The sequence below is a fragment of the Neopsephotus bourkii genome, unplaced genomic scaffold, assembly GCF_033783945.1.
Source record: "Neopsephotus bourkii isolate Nb327-2 ecotype Australia unplaced genomic scaffold, CSIRO-AGI_Nbou_v1 NB_1600, whole genome shotgun sequence".
Classification (NCBI taxonomy): domain Eukaryota; kingdom Metazoa; phylum Chordata; class Aves; order Psittaciformes; family Psittacidae; genus Neopsephotus; species Neopsephotus bourkii.
This window is the reverse complement of record NW_026902076.1, coordinates 4,324,598-4,347,916: the sequence shown is the minus strand read 5'-3', so window position 1 is coordinate 4,347,916 and position 23,319 is coordinate 4,324,598. Positions and strand designations below refer to the sequence as shown.

The 23,319-nt window shown below is 40.8% G+C and overlaps 1 protein-coding gene across 4 annotated transcripts in view; it reads left to right on the top strand.

Moving 5' to 3' along the window:
- The first annotated feature begins 254 nt into the window (after window positions 1-254).
- Window positions 255-23,319, top strand: part of CLIC5 (chloride intracellular channel 5) — an 85,383-nt gene continuing 62,318 nt past the window's right edge. Inside the window, exons 1-2 of one of the 4 annotated variants that reach the window (XM_061372258.1) lie at window positions 255-732; window positions 7,047-9,717. In XM_061372258.1, coding sequence (XP_061228242.1) covers window positions 9,079-9,717 — 639 coding nt within the window. In that variant the 5' untranslated portion in view covers window positions 255-732; window positions 7,047-9,078. Of the gene's footprint in view, window positions 733-6,224; window positions 9,718-23,319 lie in introns of those variants that run through there. The other 3 variants (XM_061372257.1, XM_061372261.1, XM_061372256.1) reach the window with 3 other exon arrangements.

Here is a 23,319-nt window from a genome sequence, read left to right as displayed (position 1 = left end):
GCGGGGAAGTGGGCGTTGCGCTGTAAGACATGGAGGGGAGCGGGGAGAGCCGAGGAAGTTGAGGGGTATTGGGGGGAATGGGGCTGGGGAGAAGTCAGGTGAGGGGCGGGCTGAAGGTAAACGGGGGGGAGAGTTGAAGTGAGTTGTAGGGAATCATGGGGAGATGTGAGTTGAGGGGTCTAAGGGGGACTGAGAGGAGGCAGGGCGTAGGGAGCTATGGGGGACTGAGGAGCGGGGCTGTGGGAAGTTGATGAGACGAGAGCTGAGGCGAGCTGTGGGAGGCAGCTGTCACAAGCAGGGAGATGTGGCAGGTTGTGGGGGAATGTGAGGTTTATGAGAGGTGTTAGCTCCTCTGGGCTGGGATGTTGGTCCTGCTGGTGAGGGGTCAGAGCTTTCCTGGGGCACAGGCTGCTTGCTGGGGTGCCGGTGGCTGCAGAAGGATGCTGCCGGGTAAGGCGAGGCTGTGGCCGGTTGTGTGACTAGGAGCTGTCATGTGTCTCCCCAGGATGCCTGTAACCTGCCTCCTTTGCAGGTGTCGCAGCAGACCCGAGCTGTGGCCTTTGCGAGGCAATGGCGGTTGTCAGCGTGATTGTCAGTTTCCTGTTCTCTGGAACACCCGTTGGTTGTGCAGCTCCGAAAGTGGCTGTTCATATTGTTTCCTGTGTGTGACCTTTTTGCGTTCTCTTGTGGCATGCTGCTTTGCCCTAAGACTTTAAAGACAAGCAGGAAATTGTGAGTTGTGTGTAAGTATGTATGCATGAACTGTGCTGTTGCATGTAAGAATGCTGAATGCCACTGCTGCTGTTAGGAAAGCAGTGTGTTATGGTATGATGCGTTGAGAACAGTTTTATGTCCTGGTGTAAGTTTACTTCATAAATTAAGGCAAACAGTTCACATGCCCTTGGTTTTCCTTTTTATTATGAGAAGACATTAGTAATTCTGCAAAAGCTGTTAAATTACTGGTGCTGAATAATAATGAAATCAGCTCTGCCTGAACAGAGAAAATAAAGAGTCCTTTGATAGCACAGAGCAGAAATAATCACTCCATTTTAAATTTCATCATAAAAACTGAGAAGACAACCTGTCTGTAACTTCATGGCAGACTTAGAGGATTTCACACTGTGCATCCTCTTAGCTTGTTTATACTCAATGCCTCATAGACTTGAGCTTGTTTCTTTCTAATGTCTTTTATATATGCATGAGTTTGGCAGGTTGTGCTACCTTTGCATGCTGACTGTAGAGTGGCTTTAATGGTGTGGTATAATCAGCTGAATAAAATGGCATGAGCCTGATTCACCTTGATTTAGGGAAATGTAGCAGGTGGGGCAAAACACAGGAGGAAAAAAATCCAGGTGACCTTATAAGACTTCTTGAAGGTATTTCCATGTTATTTGTCAAGTTCAAGTCAAGGACTTTGTCTTTTGTCCCTTTTTTCTTCTTGTTTTTTGTTTGTTTGTTACACTGATTCAGGTCTGTAAATATGCACACGACAGTAGATCATGTGGAGGAGGGAAGTGTCCTTTACCGATTTATTTCCTTCAAAGTATTTATTACACAGAGTGAATTAGAGGTCAGGGGAGCACATAACAGTTGTCTTCTTTTAGCCAATTTCATCAAATTTCGGTTGGGGTCTTCTTAGAAACCTTATGCAGGGATACAAATATATTTTAAGCACCAATGCTCTTTTGTTTACCTGGTTTCAAAGCATAATCACTCACTCATTCAGTGCTAAAAGGTGTGAGTAATCTCTTTTGCTCTTACCCAGGTGCTTTTGAAACCCATTTGCAGTATTCACTTATTCATGAGCCTGGCCTAATATAATGTATTCGGTTTGACACATCATAAAAGCAGCATGCCACACCAACTTTGGACTTTGAACTGGGCTAGCCAATATGTATTCATATTTAATACATCTCTTGGTTCTGTTTACAGTGTATGCCTATGAAAAAGGTGTGGTTACATGTATACTTACATTAAGAGACGTAAATCTGGGAGGTACCAATACGTTTGCCTTTCATCACCTTAATATATCTCTGTATTGCATTTCACCCCGTATTTGGCTGTAGAGACTGCAGTTCTTCTAAGCTCTAGACCATACTAAATTCTGCCTGAAGCTCCATAGATTTACTGCTCTGGTGTAATGGAGCGTTTGCAGCTTGAATACTATTACACACACTCGTTTGTGTCAGTGGTATTCAGTGAATGATGGGAAGTAAATGGTAGGCAACCTCAAAATATTCTCAGTGTTTGGCTAGGTTTAGTAAAACACTTAATTTTTAGATGGGAAACAATACCTTCCTGTTGTCAGTGTTATGGAGGGGAAACAACTCCTTATTTATTTGGAAGAAAACAAAATGTTGTACATGGGTAGTTCAGACACTTGTCTTAAGAATAAGATGGGTATTTTCTTTCTTAAGAAAAAGCAGGGTGTTTTCATTACTTAAGAGTTAAAGTAACTGAATATTGACAGAGGCACATTTTCCTGCATTTTTCGTTTTATTTTTTCTTTCCCTAATTTTGTCTGTGTGGTGAAATCTCTTTGATAATTTTTGCTGAGTATTTTTTTAAAATCCATTTACTGTGTTTTGATGCATCTTTATACAGTTGAGGTGAAGAAAAATGGGAAGATGTTCCATAAAACAGTAGAAGTTTTAGGTGGCTAACACCTGTTAAACTGTATTCAATGTTAAGCTTTTAGTGCCCGTTTATTCCAAGGAATAGGTTGTATATGAAGGCTATAAATGAAAAAGGGCTTTTGACTCTGCTGTTCCTCAAGCTGTTCGTGGAATGGTGTCCGGAAGGTTGCATGACAAGGTGATAGAGAGTAGGGTGGTGTCTCTGCTTTCTCTATTTTGGATACTAGAGCCTCCATCATAAATGAGCTTGAAGCCAGGTTGTTTGGGCTTCCTAAGGGTGCTTGGTTTCAGAGGCAAACAGGGATTTTGAAACGATGCCAAATTTTAAAGGCAAACAGAAATGTTTTCCTTGGAGCACTTGGGGGAATAAAAAGCCTATATTTCTTAGGCTCTCAGGTTTCTAATGGAGTTTCCAACAGTAGAGCTAGAGAGAAAACCAAAGAAAGTCTTGTAAAAGGACCTGGAAGACCACAAATAAAGGGCTTTGGAACATCCAAGTCAGGAATAATTGTTTAGGCCCTTCAGCAGGTAAAGCAGATTTTCAAATGTCTGTTGATAATTCCTGGTATTTTTAACATCTAAAAGCTGTTGATGAGAGTTGAGTGTCCTGTGCAAAATAATTTTCTATTGTTTGTCTAGTTCCCAATGGAGAAGCATCTGTCTTCTGCAGAGTTAAATTTACTGATATGCTGGCTATAAATACACCTTTTTGCAGTCAGTAGCAAAGCAAAATCTGGATGAAGATGAATCACTGTTATTACAGCGTGCTCCTGAACTCATGAGCTAGACTGCAGCATCCAGGCCAGTTTTAGCTGAGCAGCAAATGGGCTTCTGAAGGCCTGACTGCTGTGTGGAACAGCAAGTTGATCAAAGTCTTCTACCAAACTGCTGTCTTCTGAAATGTTTTTAGTGTGTTTTCATTTCCTTATTATGTACTATGTCTTAAATAGAATGCAGAAACTGCTAAAGCTGCACGTCAACAGTTACTGTGAAACTGAGCTGAACATGCTAACTCCATACACACACGTAGCAGTACAGATAAAATTGTTAGTGTATCTGTGCAACTTCTTGTCCTTTGTAAAGTAGCCCTTCTTACCAGCAAGGTTCCAGTGATCTTCGTAGGTGACCATCCAAAGGCTGGAGCACAAATGGCCATACTGAACAGTCTTGTTCCTCCTCCTCACCAGATCATTCCCATCTTGAAACAATTTGGGGAGCTGCAGATGCTTGGACTGCTAGAGTGCTGCTTTTCACAGTCTGTTCCTATCAAACAGGTCTGTGAGTGTTAATGTCTGTGGGAATAACTGGATAGAGGAACTTCAATCTCTCATTCTTCTAAAGAGAACAGAGAAAGATCCTCCATTTCTACCAACATCATTTAGTTTCAGGTTCAACTGTTTCCAAGACTACACAGGTGTTTTAACTATTAGGTTTTTTCGTTAGGTGCTGGACAAAGCTACTTTAGAGCAAGCAACTGACCTCAGTTTATTTAGGTTGTGATGAAAGATTTACAAGCTCTTTGCTAAAGCGTGGAAGCATCTTAAGGGAATATAAATAAAACTTAAAGATTCTTTTAATTAAAGCAGTAAAATCATAGCAATAACCAACTAGAAATTGCCTCCTGAGAAACTGCAATAGAAACAGGTTGCTGTTTCTAAACAGGGCTGTTAACTACTGAAGCTGCCTGTGGCACTTCTAGATGAGTTGGAGTTTCCAGTGCTGTGGAATGTCTAGGAGGCAGGCAAATTATTTTCTTTCCTAAAGGGGTACCCAGGAAAAAGTCTTGTATTGGGAATCTGAATTAAATAGTGCAATATGGCATTTTGCCTTTACTTACTAATCTCTGAGAAGAGGCAAGGTATGCTGACATTCTTGCTGCTCTTCCTTCTTTCTACCCTTCTCTTCCTCTTCAGATAACATACTCTCACAGTATAGGAACTTCTTTGCAAGCTAGCCTTCTGCTTGACTATTTTAAGCTGGAGGTGCTGATTGCTGCTAAAAGGAGTTAAAGGGTGAACAGCTTAAGTTTCAGTAGCAGCTTCAGTGATTTTAACATACCATTCTAAGTGTGTCAGGGCCCTTACTATGTTTTCTGGACTTTAGATAAAACCAAGTTGGTCTATGCAAACTCAAATACCAATAAATGCCTGTATGTGTTCTGGGGCTACTGAACTGAGCTCTATGTTTCTCTGTAGAGTGAGACAGGCAATTATCTAGGTTTGTAGTGTGAGTTTTGGAGTTCATTTCTAGGCTTTTAAATGTAGGTGAATTCCAGCCTTGCTGTCTGAGAAGGTACCTATTTCAAGGAGCTCAGATGACTGACTTTTGCAGCAATAAAGACCATCTCCAGAATATACTTAATTTCATTATAATTTGTCATCTCTTTTTATCATGGTCTCTGAGGTGCCTGTTGCTGTCAATTGGACTGAAGAAAGAATTAGTGGTTAGCTGGTGCAGTGCCGTGTTTTGGCTTTAGTCTAAGAACAATGCTGACAACACACTGATGTTTTAGTTGTTGCTCAGTGGCGCTTGCCCTGATCAAGGACTTTCCAGTCTCTCATGCTCTGCTAGTGAGGAACAGCACAGGAAGCCAGGAGGAAGCAGAGACAGGATGCCTGACCCAAAGTAGCCAAAGGGGTATTCCATACCACAGCACGTCATGCCCAGTACAGAAACTGGGGAGAGTTACCTGGAAGGGGCCAATCGCTGCTCAGGTTGCGCTGGGTATCAGTTAGTGGGTAGTGAGCAATTGCATTGTGCAACACTCTTGTTTATTCCTTCTTCTATTTCCTATTATTGCTGTCATTAGTCTATTATTATAATATTTTATTTCAGTCATTAAACTGTTCTTTTCTTAACCCATGTGTTTTTATGATTGGTGTTTGTTGTTTTTTTTTTTTCCCCAGTTCTTTTCTGTCCCACTGGGGAGTAGGGGGAGTGAGCAAGTGGCTGTGTGTGGTGCTTAGTTGCCGGCAGGGCTTAAACCATGACATCTGGACTTGCCCCAGCATAATGCTGGGGCTCCAGAGCCAGACAAAGTACTGCAGGGGGCTCTCACCAGAGCGGACTAGAGGGACAGAATCCCCTCCCTCGATCTGCTGGCCATGCTCCTTCTGAGGCAGCCCAGGGCATGCTTGGCACGTTGCTGTGTGATGTTGAGCTTCTCATCACCCAATACACCCAAGAGCTTCTCCTTAGGGCTGTGTTCAACCAGCCTGTATTTGTGCTTTGGATTGCCCCCACCCAGGTGCAAGACCTTGCATTTGGCCTTGTTGAACTTCATGAGGTTATGTGTACTAACTGGAGTTATGGTCATGTTAATTCTGATATTTCTTGCATTAAAAAAAATAAGGTTAGCATAAAAATAGAAATTCGGTCCTGAAGTAAAAAATAAACCTTGAAAATGATGAGTTTTGTTGCTCATGTTCTTTGTCCTTATATGAATTTTGCTGCTTATGGTTATACTGTTATATGTATTTCTGTACAGCAAGTAACCAGTGTGATGGGATGTCTCACATGGGTATGGGTGGTAAGGGACACAACTTGGATCGCAGAGCTAACAGCAGAAAGTATTGCTAGCACCCTGGACTTGGGAGCAGAGGAATTCGGGGAATGGATTAAATTGGTGATTTCTCTGTTTTGTAGTCTTATATTCTTGTGATGATAGAGCTGGGCCTGATGCTTGAAGGGCTTTACTTTCCAATGGAGAATGGAGCAGAGTGATGCTGAGACTTTTTAGTGCCCTCCTGCCTCATACGACCTCTTTCCTCTCACTTCTCTGCAGGAGAGAAGTCCCATTTCACTGGACACAAGTTCCTTTGCTGGAACAGAGCAATTTTGGTCTGGGAGTAGGGGGGAAGCAGCATAGGACACTCATGTTCAAAGCCACAATGTGGACTCCTCAGTTTTGATCTTGTTTCTTGCAAACCTAACTTTAGAATCGTGGCACCAAAATTATTTCTGTCATCCCTGAAGATGAAATATAAGGGTTATAAACCAGCAGTGGGGTCACATAAGATGACTTGAAATGCACCTGATTTTCACCTGGATAAATTCATAGATGTGGTCAAGTTTATTCTGGGTGTTATCACCCTGTCACAAGAGTAAAATCTGGATCTTGGAGCTGAATGGGACTTTTCTTTGCTCTTGGAGGAGGCAGAGGAAAGGAGAAGTTTTCTGACTAGTGAAATCCACATCAACTCTATTTGTGTTTAAATAATACTCAAACATGACTCTTTTTATTCCTTATTTTACCTGTGGTGTTTTATACCCTCCAGCAGGTGCTGCTGTTTCCTGCTGATGTTGTCTTTGTGCAGGAAAAAAAAGCAGTCACTGGATTTAATGCTGTGCAACTGGACTTTGTTCTTTGTTTTGCATCATGTATGCCTGTGTTCTCTTTTCTTCATTAAGATATTTGCCAGAAGAGTGACTAAGGAGGGAATTTTTACAATCCCAGCATACTTAATCCTGCAAGAGCACTTTGTAAGAAGGGTTGAAGATCAAGGGAGTTGCTTATCAAGGCCATGCTCAGAGCAAGTTGAACAGATGCAGGTAGACATACTTTTTTATTTCTAAAAATGTGAAGAAATGCAAGTGTTTTCATAAAGGTCAAAAATACTCAAAAAATAAAGTAGTAACATTTTCTCGTTGGCTTGTTGGCTTTCCCAAGCTTCTTGAGCTTTAGTAAATTAAGCTCATAATTTTAAGTCAGTTTTATCATCACTCTAATAGCTGGTATGGAATGCTTGAAGTTTGCAGTACAGATGACAGCATGAATTTCATAATCTCTTGTTTAGGATTTCCACATGAATAATTCTGACTGAATTACGTGCAGAAAATGTAAATAGGAGATGTGATTGATTCTGCTTGCTGATGGACTGCATGTGCCAGGCAGCAATTTGTGGGTAATAACAGTTGAAATTAGGCCTTGATATGGGTTAGATATCCTTGGAGCCTCTGAGGTGCCCTCATGAGCTAAGAGATCTCCTTGATCTCTGATACTTACCTGCGTCTTTGTACTGTGTTGCTGATTGTGACTATGTTTTTGGCACTTTTGGCATTATCTAGGAATCTTAGTTGAATATAAGTTTGATAAGGTGAAGTGTTGGTTTGCTTTTGATATTGAACTTTAATAGTTGTCTAAAAAGTTCAATATAAGAATAAAGACAGTCAATTACTATTATAAATCTCAGACAGGAAGCACCTGCTACTCTACAATGTAAAGAAGCATGTGGTCCCCTAGTTCTGTTTGGAGATGGCTGCAATTACAATCCTCTTTAATCTCTCTCCTCTGTTTCTTTTACAAATCCAGCCTTGCTGTAGCAGTTACCTTGCATGAAGCTACAAGGATGAGTCAAGGAGGAAAATGCCTTTAATTTAAATTGTGGCTCAACCCCAAAAGATTAAATATAATTGGATCCTAACAGTTCTTGTAATAATCCATATAATCCAGATGTAGTAAACCTCTAGATAAAAAGTCAGTCAGGTCTGAAGCTCTCACAACTTTGATAAATTCAGATTTGAATCTGTAATGATTTTCAACTCCACTGATTTCAGATGCTCTGGAATCTCTATCCATCTTTAAGAAGGATGCTAAAACTGAAAGTATTCATCTGCTTTAGACTGCGGGGTTTTCTGTGTGCCTCTGTCCTCTAGAGAAAAGAAACTGCATGGAGAAGGAGGCTAAATAGGTTGCTGAAGTCAAGCATCATTAACCCAACTTTGGCAGCTTAGGTCTATGACATGGAGATGTAGAACCTGAATGTGATTACAAGTAATTAATAAATTAAGTATGCATAATAATAATTAATGCTTATTCAGTGGTTTTTTTTCCCCTTCCTAGATTCCAGGGTGGCTCACAAGCCTTTTACAGTCTTGGCCCTAGTTTATAGATGAGAGGATGAAGTTGTTAAATGTGGAGTCATTCAAGGTCAAATAAACCACTGTCAAAACTGGAAAGAGTTCAAGTTTGATGGCTTTTTCTCATGGATATACCACTTTATAATTTTTTATATTTGTAGGGTTTTTTATAAATTATTATAATTTGCTGATGATGTTGTAAGTAACCAGTGAAAATATGCAGATGTTTGCTTGTTTTGTTGAGGCACTTTTGCCTTGCTTTTCCTTGAAGCTAGGTTTTTGTGGGTTGAAAATATGAGTAAATGGGTGAAGTCTGCATTTGTTTCTCTTTACACAAAATATGCATAAGATTGCCAGTAAAACTATTTTTGACTTCCCGTGGAAAAAATACATATTTCTTTATCATAGCTTTGTAGGTGCTTTGTCTGTTCGTCACTGTACTTGGCCAGACTATATCTTGATGAACAAGTGATTCCATCTCCTAAGATACAGTAACCAGCAGTCAGATCAACAAAGGGGTTAAAACTGAGACAGCCCTTTTACTTCAGTGGAAGTGTAGTTGTTGATTTATAGCTCTCAGTAAATGATTGTTGGAGATCTGCCATGTGTAGCAGAGCGTTCAGAAAGCACACCACAGACTCTGCTTCCTCCTGAAGAGCATTTGTCAATATCTCACTTTAACTGCAGTCTTGTAAGGTACCAGCAGGCAGGCAAAACTCACCAGCCAGCAGTCATGGAAGATCAGGTCTTTAACAGTGTTTATCAAAATGTTAACACCACCAATATCTATGAGATTCAGGACTCTAAAGAAGACAAAAGGGATAATCTTTATGATCATGTCCATGAAGATCCAGTATCTCCTTCTTCCATCACTACTCTCCCCGAGAGCATGGATAGTAGCCAGGACAGCTCAGAAGATAGCTGTAGTAATTCTGTTGCCTTTCAGCATGGGGCTGATGGGGAGGATGGTTCTTCATCTCACCATGGTGCTGAAGAAGACCACCCATACCAGGAGATGGATCTGATGAGCCCAACTCTGGAAGATAAACATGTAGAGGGCATGATGTTTAAGAGCAACATGCATTTTCCTCTGGATTTCCAGTTGCGTCGGAGCCGGAGCACTTCTTCCAACTCTCCAACTTCCCTCAAGTTCCCTCTTAACAATAACTTTGGAGAAACTGACAATTTTCAGGAAGATTGTGAGATTTTCATGTTTGTAAAGGTAAGAGCTTGGGTGCTCCTGAGAACACACCAGTTTTAAACCCCAAATCAGTGTACGTGTCCTCCAAATCAGTAAAATACATCTACTCAGTGCTTTGTTCCCAGCTCTGCTGCCTGTGTCCTGTAGGGGTCAATTCATTCACTTACCTCTTACATCTTAGGGTACAGGAAGAGATTTGTGTTGTGTGAAGATGACTGGGATTTCTTTGCTTCAAGTGGATGTCTGAATGTGGTAAAAGTATTCTGATTGTTGCTGCAATTTATTTATTCTGTGAAATCTCCTGCTGTTACAGCTAGACAACTACTACTTGGTTTAGTTAAGCTAGTTTAGATATCTCTTTATTTTACTATTTAGCTAGTAGCTATAGCTCAAAAGTTAATAATGCTATGAAAAAAGCTAAATATATGGTTTAAATAATGGCAATAAAATTTCTACAAATGCCCGTCCTTGAAAGTGGTTTTCCTTTTATTTCTTTCAGTGTTCAGATTAATGTGCTTCTGTGACAATTCTAACTAATTTCAAGTTAGGTAGAAATTACTGAGGGGACTTTCACACTTTCTCTTAAAAGTATTTTGTAAATACTTCTAGTATAACTTAAATTTCTAAACCATAAACACCTGTGTTCTTAAATAAACACTACACTTCCCTTTATAAAAGCTCTTGTATTCAACCATTTCCAGTATTTATTAGGCCATAATACAAACCTGACAGTTCCTCCTTTTTAACTACATGAGATAAATTTTCAAGTTCTTGTTTCCCTTGAACAGGACCATCCACTGTGAATGGAATGCTGTTATTTCTACAGAAGTCTTGTGAAGTTCATAACATAAATAAGATTATCAGAATCTGTTCCTTAGCTTCCCTGACAGGTGCTTTGAAAGCAGGCTGAGAGATTTCATTGCCACACATAGTGAGAAGTGTTTTCAGCAATGTCTGTACTTGTTTAATGTAGTTTATTTAAACAAGGGCACACTGTAACATTTGCACTGGTATGAAATGCTGATTATTTTGTATGAGCTAGGGGAGATCAAATGGCGTGGTGGACTCTAATACTTCATTTGATTTCTCTTGTAAACCTTCGATTTCTTGGAAAATGGCTTTAAAAAGTTATCCAACATTCATGTGTAGGATAAAGGAGAGTGCTTCCATAAAGTGTCAACCAAATCTTGAGAGTCTCTTGAATGCATTAAGAAAGGTACGATTTACATATTTTTCCTTTCAATGTATTCTTGTAGATGACAGGCTGCCTGAAGTGTTCAAAGCCAGGTGGGATGGGCTTTGAGCAACATGGGCCCCTGCCCATGGCAGAGGGATTGGAACTGGATGATCTTTAAGGTTTCTTCCAACCCAAACCATTCTATGATTCCATGAAAAGCTGATGTTATGCCCCCTTCATGTCTCCCTTCTCTATGTGATAGTCCTTCATGACTGCTTTTGTAATTTTTGCATAAAGGTTGATAATTTAAATTCTTGATACAAAAATTAATAATAATAAAACCCAAACAAAAAAGACTCCCAAAACATAAAAACCAAACACACCAAAACCAACAACCGATCAGCAAAACCAGAAATGGCTGTCAGGTTACTCAGTCTTATTCTGCTTTAGGCAAACTGTATGACTTCAGCCATTTTTCTTGAATTTTAATATAACTGCAGCTAATCTGGTAGAAAGGTGAGCATCCTTCAGGAGAGGGAGTATCTACTAGTTGCTGGGTCATGAACCGTTGAGTCCATGCTTACTGCCACTGGTTTCTGTAGAAGTGGGCTATGAGAGCCATATGTGAGGGCAGTCGGCCTTTTTAACTTTATTAACACACTGTATGACTGCAGCAGTAGCTGTCCTATTTCTGTGACTGGATCATGGTTGTTGCTAAAATTATGTTAATTATTTGGACAAAGTAAGATCTATGGTGTTGGTTCAAGTTTATGTCTCTGCTAGTAGTCCTACATACATGTTTGAAAAGTCATAACGATTGAGTGTATTTTGTTTGTTAGCAACAACACAGTGTTAGCAACGTGACTGTTGCATTTTGCCTTTAAAATAATCTCTCTCCATTCCTTATTCTTCCACATTCCTCTTGCTTCAAAATAATGATGTCCTCTCTTTATGCACAAGAAAAGAAACTGAGTGTGGATGTTCCTGTTCAAGCAGAGATGATGGGTTAATTTAAATTTCTGAAAGGTGAGAAGAGGGATATTTTGAAAAGAACTGTCCTGGGGAAGGATTAAGGAAGTGGTTTTCCTTGCTTTTGTTGTGCAGAGTAGCTGAGGATCTCATAAAGGGGCTTATCAGCAGTTCTAGAGAGAAGTGCAAACTTTGGACTCAACTCACTTGCCAAAACATAAGTGCCTGGCGCCTTCAAGTTGTCCTTGAGCCCCAGGACATCCCTACCTAGCTGGAAGATGGGACATGAGTCTTTCAGGCGATCCTCCCCCAGCAGGAGCTGGAGGCCTGGTAGGCAGGGTACGGGATACTGCCCTGTGGGTCGCTGACCTGAACTCCTGTGACAGCCTTTTGTTCCTTGAGAAATGGGTGACATTTAAGTTTGGATATTTGCTTTTCTTTCTTTCTGGTATCAAGGTAATAAAGCACTAACTCGATGGAGTGCAGATCAGCTTTGCTGTCTTTAATTATCTAGATAGCAAAAGTCAGCCTATAAAACAGAAGGTCGTAGAGTAATATATAACAACAGTTGTGAAATACCTGAGGAATATTGCTTCTTGCATGTAGGAATCAAATATCTCAGTATAGTTTGTTCCCTTCTCCAATGGTCCACTTGAAACCAGTGTGGCTCTGAAATTGAGTATAGCTTCTGGATTTGATCTTTTCTGCAGACATTAACAGCAGGACCTTTTGCTGTGGGACAACAGTGGTAATGACAATTGCCACTATTTATTTCTTCCTTTGTTTGTAGCACTAATAAATCTCTGTGAGTGGCTGGACACGTGAGTGTCAGACAGAGGTCGCTGCTGACTGAAAACCAGAGGAAGTGGGAGATTAAATGACATCTAATTTACCATCTAGTTGGTTTAGTTGCAGTGCACTGCCTAGGACAGATTTTCAACTTCATCAGGATATTGTGTTGTTGCAATAGGACCATAATTTCAGTTGGACTGGATAACCTTTTCTGTAGCCCATTCTGTGTTATAAGACACCAAGAAAATGTTTAAATCACATTAGCTCATCTTTCACTGGTGATCGGTAACTATGTCACTGCCAGTAGACTATTTCAGGATGTGCTATTTTGGCTTTCATCAAGGAATTTCCTGTACCTTTAATAGCAGAATATATCACGTGCCAAAATAGAGATGCTTTTGCAAATCCAGCATGTCCAGGCTTGTAACCACCATCTTAATGCCCTTTCGGTAACATTGTAATTTCTTCAAACAAAAGCCTTTGCAATGTAAATGGAAATGTGACTGACATACAGGCTATGTTCCTGAGTGCAGAGGACAGCTTGACCTAATTGTACCTGTTGCTCAGAGGTCCAGCCTTTTCACTTGTAGGCTGCATTTCCCTGTTTAGCCATGTGTGTGTTCTGATGGGTGAGTTTCTTTGAAAATGTTAATTTTTTGTCTTTGTGAAACTTGAGTTGTTATTTAAAGAATAGTCCCTCTATTTTCTTTTCAGAAGAAAATTTCTGCCCTTCTGCTCTATAGACAACCTGCAGATTATACCCTCTGTACACATTTGTGCTATAGGAGCACATGTCCCTGAAGGAAGGTAATCCTTCACCCCAAGCAATAAACACCTTGTGTAGTGCAAACACTACCAATTTAATGCAGTCATTTAGCATTGTGAACATGCATGTTGAGTCACTGTGGTGGGGTAACAGAGTTATGGATGCTGGAAGGCACCTCTGGAGATTGTCTAGTCCAACCCTTTACTCAGAGCCAGGGCCATGCCTGGTCAGGCTGTGAGTATTTCCAAAGGTGAAGAATCCACAGCTGCTCTGTGCAGCCATTGCCATGTCCTACCCTTGTGGTGAAAATGACTGAAGCCAGGTGGTAGGTGTAATGCTGTATATTTACATAAAATTATAGCAATTTGCATTTTTATGCCATTTTAGCTTTTAAATTTTTTTTGTAATAAATCCAATGGAAGTAAGCAAATATTACTTTGGTTTTATGAATAAGCTTAGAAAAAGGTTAAATGATTCATTATCTACCTTTAAATAATGTTAACTGAGTGTCTTAAGCAAGGAAAAGATCCAACAACTATTTTCAGAGTTCTTCAGTCATGGCAGATTTACAGAGTAAGATGCAACATGCTAAAGGTAATACATGCACAGAAGAAATCACTAATGGGGAGCCAGTATCCTAATGTGACAGGATGTTGGCTTTTTTGATAATTTAAATGAAATTAACAGATGTTTTTTGCTGAAAATAGTCTTACTTGAGACAGTTTACAAGTACAATTAAGTATAGAAGTACAAGCCTGGAATATCAAGTGATGTGTTCTGCTCTCAGCCTTATCTAAACTATCCCCAGCAGATGCTTCTTTGAAAACATTCAGTGATGCAGATTCAGCAGTTACACCTATTAGTCTCTGTCAGTGCTTAATTATTCTCCTGAAACAGAAATTTTCCTTTGTTAAAATTCTGTTGCTCAGAGCTACTTTTGTATTTTAATAGATGGGTCCTTTATGTACTAGAAGACATATCAAATTCCCTTCAGTCTTTGCTTTCCTAGACTAAACAAATTCAGTTCTTTCAGGCTGCCTTCAAACTTGAGTCATCATTTCTAAACTGGAGTGGTTTGGTGTGTTGTGGGCTCTTTTGGTTTAGGGTGGGTTTTGTTGTTGTTTTTTGGTTTGGGATTGGGGATTTTTCTTGTCCTTTACCAGTTAACTTATATATTTCTTCAGCTCCAGTTATCAGGTACAATAGTGTATTTAGCAGTGCAAATAAAAATGATTGCAGCAAGCACTTATTTAATTAATTATCTGTCTAACTCCCTAGTAGGAACACTTTATCTGCTGTATTTTAGCATATTTGTGTATCCTTTAACCTTCTGTTTGGGATTGCAAAGTTCATGTTCTAGCCCTGATGTTTCCCTAGTAAATGCTGTTGTAATGGTCTCAACCCTTTATCGCTTGCCTGTTTTCCAGCAGGTGTAATGCAGTACTTTTGCACAGTTTGTGCCTACCATTTGACTCCATGAACACTAGGATTCTTTTAGTGGTGTAACCAGACTCTGATCACCCATCCCTGAAAACAGTATGGTTTTGGAGTCAGAAAATTGCTTTAATATAAATCCTGTGTGGAGGGGACTATCACCAGTGCTTTTGCTTTACTAACTCAGAGACTAGTGATATGCCCACAGCATCTCCGCATCATGCTATGCAAGGTACAGCATGCCTTTATGGCTAGCTCCTCTACCTTGTCATGGGTAATCTTATATCTAACGTATAAACCTAGAAGCAGTGCAATCCTTATTTCTGAGGAGGAAAACTGTAGTGTCTTCATAGTTTGATTTATGCTTATCTGAATTGCCCTGTGTGCGTGTGTGAAAAGATTAGCAAATGGCTGTTCTGTTACAAATAACATCCAGTTCTCAGCTATCAGTCATAACGTGCTTTAGCAGCAGGGCATAGCAATTTGGTTAATCTCTTAGATACAAAGGGTAAAAGGCCTTGCTTCTGATCTCTGCTGAGTCTGTGCCTTGTTCATGCACCTTTTCTGCCTCCAGAAAGGTCCATGAATCAATTTTCAGCTGACACTCCCATGCCACCTTCAGCTTTTGGCTCCAGCAGTGACTGTGGCTGGGTATAGCACAGTAGCGTAGCAACAGCTTCAAAATAAGTACCTGTATTCTCTAGGAAATTGTTACTGCACTGTGATTGCAGCAATAGCAAATATGATGTAAATATTTAGGTCATACTGAGAGAAAGTAAAAGCAGGATTTATTTATTCATTTCCTTATATTTTCCTTTTTGTGACTTTCTCTTTGATGTTCTGGAAATAAGACTGTTGTACCAGTTCGGGTTGTTCTTTTCTTTTGATACATCTCAGCTCTTACATTTTACAAGAGAAAAATGTTTGGATTTGTGGGTTGATTACTTCTTTGCTGTCCCTGAAAAATTATCTATGTAGCAGCATTGTCACTGTTAAATAGTTTCTGTCCCATACAGAGGGTTTTGTGTCATTTTTGTTTATTGCAGAAGTAGCTAAAGAGCAGCTTTACTGAGACAGATGTTTTTCAAACCAATAATAGATAATCACTTCAGAGCAACTGCAACTCATACATGTAAATATTTGGAATGTGTAAGCAAAAAGCTGTTTTTCTGCTCTGCTCTGGATGGGGCTTCGAGCAACCTGGTCTATTGGAAGGTGTCCCTGCCCATGGCAGGTGAATTGGAATTAGATGAGCTTCAAGGTACCTTCCAACCCAAACTTGTCTGACTCTGTGAAGGGTTGATTTTGCTCACCCAGCCTAAGGTGTGTCTGTAAGCTAAGTTGCCAACTGCAGGAAATGTAGGCTCCTTTCACATCAATAAGCTGTCTGAAATAGTGCAAAGGGATGTTCATTTGTGTGGTCGTAGGCATCAGCTGTAGGGTGTTTATTTGGTAGATGCCATTTGTTCTGTTGAGTAAGGACCTAATTCAGTTTTCTAAACAGAGCCATCCAATGCTGTCTTAAGGCTTCCCTCCTGGCTTCCAGCTGCCTCTGCCATGGGTCTCACTTAGATCCTTTCTCATGTATGCTTACAGATTTCCTCAGCTATTCTAGGGTCTCTGAAATGCTGCTGGGTTTAGGCAAGTGAATCAAGCCATAAACTTTCACTGAGTACAATGGCATTATCACCTGAAGTTAAATAAACTGAATGCCACTAGTGACAGCTTAAATACAAAGCATGGATTACTAGAGTAGACTAGAAGTTAGTTCTGGTAATGAGTATCTGAAAACAAACTTCAGACTAATTTTTTCTTTTTCCGGGCTATTTAATTTTACTTTTTCTCTCAGTGGCCACACTCGGCAACAACCAAAGTGCAATGGCGAACAAACGTTGCAGTGCTGGACACTTGGGCTGTTCGCTGATTTACTCAGATAAAATAATCTAATACATTTCAGCATCTTTCCACGACTGAGAACCGGCACTCTAACTTCAGTCAACCTTTATCCCGTTCTTAACAGCACCCCCCATATATGTTTCTTTCAACTGTATTTGTTTTATAGTTATTTTTTATTTTAGACACCAAAGTAGAAGAGAAAAGCCAACTTAATATGCTAGATTTGCATTCCCAGCTACCAGTTCCAACACACCTTAAGATTTTAATTGTGAAAAGAAAATTTGCTTTATTTCTTTGGGTCATAAAACCCTGTATTGGAGCGAAGTTTTCCACTGTCCTGCAACTGTATTTAATGGTCCATTTAGAAATATTTTTCATATTTATGTCCTCTCATGCACTGTGATTGTGGCTGCAGAGGAATCCTGAATATTTTCCCTGTATCAGTGGCAACTGTTAACATATTTACAGCTGTCTAATGGCAGATGGTATGAACCTCTATGAAACTACCTTCTGTGGGAAAAAAATAATGGGAGGTGTCATGTCACCATAAAATGAGTCATTGATTTGTTGTCTAAAGGCATGGTTTTTATATTTTGATCTCTAGGTAATCCTTTTCATGTCAATTAATAATACAGTTATGATTGACCTTATAGTGTTGGTACATCTTTATAAAAAGGACATGGAACTGTTGGAACAAGTCCAGAGGAGGCCACGAGGATGATCAGGGGACTGGAGCACCTCCTGTATGAAGATAGGCTGAGAAAGGTGGAGCTGTTCAGCCTGGAGAAGAGGAGGCTGCATGGAGACCTCATAGCAGCCTTCCAGTATCTGAAGGGGGGCTATAGGGATGCTGGGGATGGACTCTTCATTAGGGACTGTAGTGACATGACAAGGGGTAATGGGTTAAAACTTAAACAGGGGAAGTTTAGATTGGATATAAGGAAGAAATTCTTTTCTGGAGGGTGGTGAGGCACTGGAATGGGTTGTCCATGGAAGTTGTGAATGCTCCATCCGTGGCGGTGTTCAAGGCCAGGTTGGACAGAGCCTTGGGTGATATGGTTTAGTGTGAGGTGTCCCTGCCCATGGCAGGGGAGTTGGAACTGCATGATCTTAAGGTCCTTTCCAACCCTAACTATTTTATGATTCTACAATCTCTGATAATGTCGTAAGATATCAGTGACCTTTGTGAAATTACAATGATACAATCAGGAGCAGATGAGAAGTGAACTGGTTAGTGCGCAGGTCAGGTATCAGTACAGGCAAGAAGTGTTTGAAACCAGGGTTTCGATTCACAAGTTAGTTGATTTTCTGTTGCAGCCTCCATGTAGTAACCTCAAAGCAATCTGTGAGTGTTAATGGAGTAAAAATCAAGAACACATCGTCTGTGAGAAAAACATTTTCCTGCTTATAGGTTTAGAAACATGAGGCACAGAAAGGTCTTTCTGCAGTTACCAAAATCACTTTTTTGGGGTTCCTGGTAATCTGAAAAACATTTCATGGGGTTGGAGGTGACCTTTAGGGATATGAAATAGATTCCATGAAACAGACAGCCTCATCGTGTAATACATAATTCATAAACTGATCAAGGTTGATCTAAAAACTAAGTGGCCATTATTATTCATTTTGGAAGTGTGTTTCAGAACATCAGTGCTCTGATGGTTCGACATCTTAATTTCCAAATGACATTTATTCATATGCAGCTAATACCTCCTTGTTCTTGTGCCAACGTGGCCTATTAGCATTCAGTCTTTCATTTAGCGCTTTTTAAAGTCAGTTCAGGCTTAGACTTCCTCAGAGGTTTTGAGGCTAAACCAGCCATTCCTTTTTGTCTCCATTTCTGTCAATTGTCATATTAATCCCCTTCCACATGTACCTTCTTTCCACAAAGGTGCCTTTTTTTTCACAGTTGCATCCTGTCTCAGATTGCTTCTACTTTTATAGCTAAACAAACAGCATAAAAGAGTCTCTAATAATCTCTTGGTTTATGATATCTATGGTTGTTAAAGTAAACACATCATTCTGTTTGTGGTGAACTGTCCTGTTATAAACACATTAGAGTCAGACAGAGAAAGTTTCATTAATTTATTGGTGCTTTTCAGTTTTTCACTTATCCTGACACCTATTTTCCTTTCAGGAACAGTTTTCCTGACACAACTATAAGGTTCCCTGATATGCCAGCAAAGCATCAGCAGGGCATGATTCCCACTGTCCTGTTGGTGTCAAGAGTAGACACAGACACCAGGCATCAGTCTTAAGTTCAACAGCTTTAGAGGGCTTCTCTCTGGATCCTTAATTGACATTTGGATGGGCTTGTTCGCTTGTCTGTGTTACTGTTCTTTGGGAAATCTCAGAATCGGAAGCTCAACACTTTTGCTGTAGCTTGAGGACTAGTTGAGAAGCAAATGGAAGGAGCAGAAGTTTGCATCTCAATTTACAGGTATTTAATTTCTCTCTTACAGACGTGTAGTTACTGAATGCCTTCTTTGGTTCAGTTTTTACTGCTTTTGTAATGGTCTCAACCCTCTATCACTTTCACTGGGTTGAGGAGGATTGGGTTAGAGATCATTTAGCCAAACGTGTGTCAAGGGAGCTGGCAGATGTCACTAAGCCATTCTCTATCACCTTTGAGAGGTCATGGAGAACAGGAGAGGTGCCTGAGGACTGGAGGAAAGCCAATATCACAGCAGTCTTCAAAAAGGTCAAGAAGGAGGATGCAGGAAGCTACACAGGCCTGGCAGCCTCACCTCCATTCCTGGGAAGGTGATGGAACAGTTCATGCTGGATGTCATCCCTAAGCATGTAGAGGAAAAAAAGTTATCAGAAGTAGTCAGCATGGATTCACCAAGGCAAAATCATGCTTGACCAATCTGATAGCCTTCTATGATGGAATGACTGACTATGTAGGTGAGGGGAGAGCAGTGGATGTTATCTACCTTGATTCAACAAGGCTTTCGACACTGTCTTCCGTAACATCCTCATAGGTAAGCTCAGGAAGCATGGATTAGATGAGTGGGCAGTGAGGCAGATTGAGAACTGGCTGAATGGCAGAGCTCCGTGCTGTGATCAGCAGTGCAGAGTCTAGTTTATGCCTGTAGTAGCACGGTTCCCCTAGGGATCAGTACCGTGGTCTAGTCTTGTTCCACTTACTCATCAATGACCTGGATGAAGGAATGGAGCGTACCCTCATTGATTTTGCTGATAATACAAAACTGGGAGGAGTGGCTGTTGCATCAGAAGGCTGTGCTGCCATTCAGCAAGACCTGGACAGGTTGGAGACTTGGGTGGAGAGGAACCTGATGAATTTCAATGAAGGCAAGTGCTGGGTCACTTCTCTGTGGAGAAGGACCAGGGAGTTTTGGTCCATGAGCCAGCAGCAATGTGCCCTTGTGGCCAAGAAGGCCAGTGGTATCCTGGGCTGCATTAGGAAGGTGTGGCCAACAGGTCAAGGGAGTTTATTTTCTCTCTCTGCCCTGATGAGGCCACATCTGGAGTACGGTGTCAGTTCCAGGCTTCCCAGTTCAAGAAAGACAAGGACTTACTAGAGAGGGTCCAGTGAAGGGCTACAAAGATGATCGGGGAGCAGAGAATCTCTCTTATGAGGAAAGGCTGAGTGAGCTGGTCCTGTTTAGCCTTGAGAAGAGATGACTGAGAGGGGATCTTATCAATACATACAAGTATTTTAAGGGTGGGTGTCAAGAGGATGGGGTCACCCACTTAGTGGTTCCTAGTGACAGAATAAGGGGCACTGGACACAAAATGAAACAAGGAAAGTTATGTCTGAATTTGAGGTAAAACTTCTTTACTTTGAGAGTGGCAGAGCACTAGAACAGGCTGCCCAGGGAAGTTGTGGAGTCTCCCTCTCTGGAGACATTCAAAACCTGCCTGGATGTGTTCCTGTGTAACGTGCTCTGGGTGAACCTGCTTTAGCAGGAGGGTTGTACTAGGTGATCTCCACAGGTCCCTTCCAACCCCAGCCATTCTGTGATTCTGACTTCTGCTCACATGTATTCGTAACATTGTTGGATTTATTTTAAGATGTATTTGATTAAAACTCTGGAGGTCTATGTCTAAACCATTTAACCCCACCATCCATTTCTCTAAGGCTAAATTATTACAAAGCCATGTTTCTGTGAAAAGTCACTAACTAAATATGCTGGGAAAAGCCCAGTGTCAACACTTTGTTGCACAAATTTAGTTGTGTCCTGTTTTGAAGAGGCACCAGTCTTTCTTCCCTTTCATTGGTGAGCACATGGATTTGTAAATAATCCACAGTAAGTGGTTTCTAGTTACATAGTGCATAGTTACAAGGTGACATAAAAAAGAACAGTGTTGTAAAAACCACACAGATTGTTTTATATGGACATATATATATATCATCCCACACGACTGCATACTTTAATGGACTTTATGAGGTGCTTGAGGTCTACTTATATTCACCAAACATGGTGCTTATCTGTTGAATCAGTAACTTCATGATGGTCCTAAACTATTCATGCACTTCGGTGCGCTGCCGCGTTGCTGTGTTAATGACCCCTATAGCAAACAGCAGCAGTTTGGAGCAACAGATTCAGTCATTTGGCTCCTCCCTGTGAGGCTGCAGGGCGAGTGAAGTTTGAACGGGAGCAGAGTTTCTTGCAGGCATCCGGCGCTGATTGGCCTTGCACCCTGCAGCTGATAACAGCTAAAAATAGTGCTGGTATAAAAGCCCAGCGAGCAGCAGGGCTGTCCTGGCATTGCCTCCTGACTGCCAGCGAGGGAGGAGACGGTGTTCTCCAAGCCCCTGCAAGTATATGACCGAGGAACATTCTGCTGCTTCATTCCCCATAACAATTAACTCCTCAAGTAAGGACACACGCTGGACTGTGTGACTCATGGGGGAAGTAACCAAATTCTACTTCAAAGACACAAAAAAGACGTAAGCTGAAGGGCAGATTTTCTGAGCAGAGCATGCCAGGTGGGCTGGAGGAATGTCTTTGGAAGTGTGCCTGCAGAATATCTGTGGGTTTGTGTGCAAGAACGTTGTAAATACGCTCACATAATTACCTGTACAAGGAGCATACTCCATGACGAAGGAATTCTGAACACTTGGAAAAACAAATGTGGTTTTGTTTGACAATGGTTTGACTAAGCTGACATTGAGGAGTTTGGGAGTCTGTTCTTAGCCTTGCTGTTGATCCGGGGAAATGGGTCACTTCCTTGCCTTTCTGTTCCCAGCCAAACTCTGCCTGTCTTCTGTTTTAAACTGTAGTCTTGGGGGGAACAGAGACTTCAGTGGCTGATTGCATTGCAAGATAAACCTTTGGGTGTCTGAAGTGCTTTGGATGAATAAAGAAGGGACATAGCTACATTGAACAGCTCCCCTTTGAAACTGGCGAAAGTTACATTGACTTGAAAACAGGGTGTAATTGGGAAAGCATTAGGAAGTCTTTAAAATGGGTGGCAGTATCAGCCCTATCAATATTAAACTGCTTCCTCATATATTTATTCCAGAGGCTCTTTGTTTTTATGAAACTTTGCACTATGAAATTTATATGTGTAGATTCCCTTTCATTTTAGTTAGAGTTTTGGTTTTGGATTTGTTTTTTTTTTCTTGGTTTATAATAATACACTGCAAGGTTTATAACATCCTGCAAGATTAACATGACCCAGCTAACTTGCCTTCAGTTTTGATTTGATACACTTTATTTTTCTGAAAAGGTTACTTATAACTGCTTAGCCATTTCCCCTTTGATAAGAGCATTCAGTTACCTTGTGCTGTCTTAGCTGAGAGATCTCCTGTGTCAAACTAGATAAAAGAAGATGATGGTTTAGCAGTTCTGTAGACTGAAGTAATCTCTTTCCTGGTCAGGAGACCCAGCATGAGCAGAGGTGGTAGAAACTCCCTCACTGGCTTCCATCTAATTGGGATACAAAGCTGAGAGGAGTCAGTCATTACAGCACACCTAACTTCACCCTTCTGAACTTACTGCTTTTCCTTTCTGAAAGCCAGTTTTCTGATTTAACATGAAGCCAAGAGATAACCTGAGAGGCTCTTATTGGTGCCATCCTCTGTAGGGGAATTTAGTCTTTCTCTCAACATCATGAGGTAGCTTTATATATATTTCTTAGTTAGTCTGGCATCACTTGCTGCTTGACTAGGAATGACTGGATGTTGCTAATAGTATCTAGTAAGCACTTTCTGAACTGATGGAGGTCTCCCAGGAAAAACTAGTCCATTTTCCACAGACCTGTATCATAGTTGTCATCAAGGTCAGAGTGATAGCGGAATAGACTCCACAACTTCGTTAAAGTTGTAAAGTAGGTATGCTTTATTCAGCTGAAGACGCACGGGGGATTGGTCCTCCAAAAGTCATGCGTGCCTCAGTGTTGTTTCCCTCTACATTTATCCTCTAAAGTTACAAGGTTGCACAATACGCCTATACATATTCATATTCTATCCCCGCTTCGTATTATAATGACCTAGAAAGTCCTCTGCGCCTGCGCAGTGCCCCCTCTGGTCATGGGCAGGGGTCTCAAGATGAAGTAAATGAGTCTTCCTCCTGTGGGTAGGGGTCTTCAAGATGAAGTAAATGAGTCTTCCTCTTCTTGA